Source organism: Fukomys damarensis, unplaced genomic scaffold (assembly GCF_012274545.1).
Source record: "Fukomys damarensis isolate Sample0158 unplaced genomic scaffold, DMR_v1.0_HiC HiC_scaffold_5, whole genome shotgun sequence".
Classification (NCBI taxonomy): domain Eukaryota; kingdom Metazoa; phylum Chordata; class Mammalia; order Rodentia; family Bathyergidae; genus Fukomys; species Fukomys damarensis.
This window is the reverse complement of record NW_022900917.1, coordinates 66176986-66181224: the sequence shown is the minus strand read 5'-3', so window position 1 is coordinate 66181224 and position 4239 is coordinate 66176986. Positions and strand designations below refer to the sequence as shown.

At 55.4% G+C, this 4239-nt stretch overlaps 2 protein-coding genes across 4 annotated transcripts in view; one reads left to right on the top strand and one right to left on the bottom strand.

Moving 5' to 3' along the window:
• Fbxl6 (F-box and leucine rich repeat protein 6) overlaps positions 1-171 on the bottom strand; it is a 3685-nt gene extending 3514 nt beyond the window's left edge. Inside the window, exon 1 of the mRNA XM_019208419.2 lies at positions 163-171. Coding sequence (XP_019063964.2) covers positions 163-171 — 9 coding nt within the window. The remainder of the gene's footprint in view (positions 1-162) is intronic.
• On the top strand, positions 7-4092 carry Slc52a2 (solute carrier family 52 member 2). Of its 3 annotated transcripts, XM_019208404.2 has the most exons (6): positions 7-72; positions 184-481; positions 568-1432; positions 1524-1647; positions 1735-1957; positions 2262-4092. In XM_019208404.2, the coding sequence occupies exons 2-5, from the start codon at positions 223-225 to the stop codon at positions 1945-1947; spliced, it is 1461 nt and encodes a 486-aa protein (XP_019063949.1). In that variant the 5' UTR covers positions 7-72; positions 184-222; the 3' UTR covers positions 1948-1957; positions 2262-4092. The 3 variants fall into 3 exon arrangements, with proteins under 3 accessions (XP_019063949.1, XP_010628818.1, XP_010628816.1); XM_010630516.3 differs by lacking the exon at positions 2262-4092 and having other exon boundaries at positions 245-481; positions 1735-2236; XM_010630514.3 differs by lacking the exon at positions 2262-4092 and having other exon boundaries at positions 8-72; positions 1735-2236.
• The last annotated feature ends 147 nt before the right edge of the window (positions 4093-4239 follow it).

Here is a 4239-nt window from a genome sequence, read left to right as displayed (position 1 = left end):
CCGAGTGGTCTTGGTTCCCGGGACGTCGGGAGAAGGCTGAAGTATTTTGGCAGTGCAGAAGGCTGGTCCTCCGTGAGTAACGGTCCGCTGAGCTCTTTTCCTAGATCATTCCCCGTGCTGCGCCTCGTGTGGGCTCCGTGATATGTGCGGCCACCGACTCACCTCACCCATTGTCCCCTCCAGGTGCCCCAGCGACCTCCTTTGTCTCCGGCCCTGTCCCGCATGCTTTTCTGTTTCCTTCCAGCTGGAAGAGGTCTTCCAAGGCCAGAAGAGCAAGAGTGTCTTAGGACCTTGCTGGGAAGAGAGCGGCCTGTGACTTTCGCCCTGTCCTGGAGAGCCCTCTTTGGCCTCATGGCAGCACCGCCGCTGGGCCGTCTGGTGCTGACCCACTTGCTGGTGGCCCTCTTCGGCATGGGCTCTTGGGCTGCTGTGAACGGCATCTGGGTGGAGCTGCCCGTGGTGGTGAAAGACCTCCCCGAGAGTGAGTGGAGAGTTAAGGAGGAGGGACTGAGGCTGTTCTTTGTCTCTCCTCCAGGTGTCCTGACACGGCCTCCTCCCCCTCTACAGGTTGGAGCCTACCCTCCTACCTCTCTGTGCTTGTGGCGCTGGGGAACCTGGGTCTGCTGGTGGTAACCCTGTGGAGGAAGCTGGCCCCGGGCAAGGGCGAGCGGGTCCCCATCCAGGTGGTGCAGGGGCTGGGCATAGTGGGCACAGCCTTGCTGGCTCCTCTGTGGCACCACATGGCCCCAGTGGCAGGGCAGCCCCACTCTGTGGCATTTCTAACATTAACATTAGTGCTGGCACTAGCCTGCTGTGCCTCTAATGTCACTTTCCTGCCCTTCCTAAGCCACCTGCCACCTCCCTTCTTACGGTCTTTCTTCCTGGGTCAAGGCCTCAGTGCCCTGCTGCCCTGTATGCTGGCCCTCATTCAGGGTGTGGGCCGCCTTGAGTGCCTGCCTGCTCCTGTCAATGGTACCTCTGGGCCCATCTACTTCCCTGAGCGTTTTTCTGCCAGCACCTTCTTCTGGGCACTGACTGCCCTTCTGGTCACTTCGGCTGCCGCCTTCCAGGGTCTCCTGCTGTTGCTGCCATCACAGTCTGTAACCACAGGCAGCCCAGCACAGGGCCTTCGAGTGACAGAACCAGGAGTGGAGGAGGAAGAAGAAGAGGTTTCACCATTGCAGGAGCCAGCAAACCAGGCAGCAGGCACCACTGTCAGCCCAGACCCTAAGGCCCATCAGCTGTTCTCAGCCCGTGGTGCCTACCTGCTGAGCCTGCTGGCCATCATCAGTGCACTGACCAATGGTGTGCTGCCTGCTGTGCAGAGCTTTTCCTGCTTGCCCTATGGACGCCTGGCTTACCACCTGGCCGTGGTACTGGGCAGCTCTGCCAACCCCTTTGCCTGCTTTTTGGCCATGGGCATCCTGTGCAGGTGCGTGTGGGATCCAAACCCTGACAGGAGGAACTCAGGATGGGATTGGGTACTGCAGAGCCAATCCTGAATCTTAGCCCATCCCTGGCAGGTCCCTGACAGGGCTCTGTGGCCTCTTTCTGCTGGCCATGCTCTTTGGGGCCTACTTGATGGCATTGGCAGTCCTGAGCCCCTGCCCTCCTCTAGTGGGCACCTCTACAGGCATGGTCCTTGTGGTAAGTACAGAAGAGATGAGAGATGGGGAAAGTTTTCCCTGGGGCAGGAGCATGCACTCTCAGCCTGCTCCTGTGATTCTCCCCCAGGTGCTGTCTTGGGTGCTGTGTATGGGCCTATTCTCATATGTCAAGGTGTCGATCAGCTCCGTGCTACATGGTGGAGGCCAGCCAGCATTGCTAGCAGCTGGTGTGACCATCCAGATGGGCTCCCTGCTTGGTGCTATTGCCATGTTCCCTCCTGCCAGCATCTACCATGTATTCCACAGTGGACAGGATTGTGTGGACTCATGTGGCCACTGAACTAGAGCAGGTGGGAGCTCATGCCACACTTCTTGTCTCCATCTGGGGCTTCCACAAGTTCCTGAGTACCTGAAAGTGTTTCCTGGAGGCTGCCCTTATGCTGACCCACTCAGGACACTGGCACACTCCACAGGAGACCCTGGCCAAAGAGCAGGAATGGGTTGAAACCTGGGACCTTTGTGTGATTTGCAGAATAAAGCATCTTTATTCAGTGGGCAGTGGTTAATCCCATGAGCACATCTCCCTGTATAGGCCAGCTGCCCTCCCCAGGAGCTTGCTGTGGCCTATTCAGCAGGGACTGTCTCTCTCCTTAGGTCTTGGCTGCTCTCTCAGATTCTGGAATCACCCCTTGGAACTGCTCTGCAGGGGAAGACCAGTTCCCAGGGCCTTCGTGGGCTTAGAGGCAATGTGGTGCCTCTTTTGCATGGAGCCTGCCTGATAAATAGCAGCCACTGCTCTACAGCATCTCTTGGTGTGAGGGTCAGGCAGGATTGGTTTGTCACCTGCTGCGGTTCCTACTGCTCTTTCATGACCTGAGAATGACCATACCTGTCCTGCTGGGGAATTTACACCTGGCTTTGGTACAAGTGTTGAGGCACAGAGGGGTTGCAATGAGGAAACTTAGAAGATCCAACACCCTTTAGTAGGAGAGCATTACCTCCCTATCTATAAACCACCAGCTTCTAGTTTCCAGGTCTTTCTGCCATTACAGCCCTCGCATACTCTGTTGAGCCAGACATGCTGCATCTGTGCCCTGGGCTGCTGGCAGACTGCTGGTTCCAAGGAAGCTGAGCCTTTGCTTATTTATTTACTTGTTTTTTTGAGGTGGAGTATCTGCATTCTTTAGGTGGGATTTGAACTTGTGATCCTCCTGCCTCAGCCTCCCAAGTACTGGGATTATAGGCGTGTGCCACCACACCCAGCACTTTTCTGAATTTGAGAACCTCCTGTCCTTGACTTGGTCACATGACCTTGGCAGGACCAAGGGACTCCCAGGCAGCTCAGTCCAGTCCTGAGGAAGTGCAGGGCATCTTAACAAGGTTGTTCCCTCTGGAGGGTGGGCAGGTACTGGGGCAGTGAAGGTTGGGGTATGCTTCAGGAGTTGCCTAAGGTGGCAGTGGAGAGAGACCCAGAAGGATGGGGCTGAGGTGGGTGGAGTCAGTAGGACTGCTAAGGTCAATAGGACTTAGCCCCATTCCCCCTTCTCTTCCAGCACTCTTCCCCTGGCCACCTGGGCTGGAGGCTGGTGGGGCCCCTCCCAGCTCTTCTCTGACCTCCTTTATCACAAGTAGATGATCAGAGCTTCTGCAGCCTCTGCCCTCGAGCCACAAGTGCTGTATGCAGGATGGGCCATAGAGGAGTGAGAGGCATGTCCAACCCTGCAAACATGCACGGTCTCCTGGAAAGAAAGGGCTTGGGCATGTGGTAGGCAAGCTGAGGAACCCCCTGCTATTTGAAGTCTCCAGGGCTTTCCTGTCATGCTCAAGGAAATGGGACAAGGGTCAAAATAACAAGAGGAGGGAGATGACAAGCCCAGGGCTGAGGCAGTTCTGTCAAGCACATGATCCTTTACACACCACAGGGGCCTGCTTGGAGGAGACATCCCCAGGGAAGGCAGCATCTGAGGCCCAGAGGGCAAGCGTAGGAGCAACATAGAGCCCCCAGGCCCACTATTCTCTTCCCACCACCAAAAAAAGTCTCTTTGGTTCCTTGAAGCTAGAAAAGGGCCAGCCTCCTTACCCAACCCCTGAGTGCTGGGACAAGACTACCATGGCTCTGATAGAATGACAAGGTGGGGCTTATCACTGTTGGCCCAGTGGGGCTCTAGACAGGTGTGAGTTCTGCAATTGTAGATGTGAACTGGGAGAATAAGCCCCAGCCTCAGATGTTTGTTGGTACCAGGAATCCAAATCAGGACCTTGAGTTTACTAGGCAGGTGCAGCACCACTGAGCTAAATCCCTGGCCCTCCAACCTCAGATGACGCCCACTTAGACCCCTTCTCCTTCCTTGGGGACATAGGACAGTGGGCTTACAGCACTCTGGGGAATTCTCAACATCCCTGTGGCCAAAAAGTGATATGATGGCACATGCTTGTTATCCCAGCGCTTGAAGAAATTGAGGCAGGAGAATAGATGTGAATTCAAGGCCAGCTGGAGCTACATAGCAAGATTTTGTTTGTTGGTTGGTTTTAAAAGAAGGCCAAGGATTTAGCTCAGTGGTTCTGCCACCTGCCTTGCAAGCTCAAGGACCCAAGTTCAATCCCCGGTACCAAAAAAAAAAAAAAAAAAAAA

What these genes read in the sequence shown, in the direction of transcription:
- Slc52a2 (XM_019208404.2), top strand. Translation starts at nt 223, where the DNA reads ATGCTTTTCTGTTTCCTTCCAGCTGGAAGAGGTCTTCCAAGGCCAGAA. An exon ending in GGTGAAAGACCTCCCCGAGA is followed by an intron (nt 482 to 567) that starts GTGAGTGGAGAG and finishes CCCCCTCTACAG; the next exon opens with GTTGGAGCCTACCCTCCTAC. An exon ending in GCCATGGGCATCCTGTGCAG is followed by an intron (nt 1,433 to 1,523) that starts GTGCGTGTGGGA and finishes CATCCCTGGCAG; the next exon opens with GTCCCTGACAGGGCTCTGTG.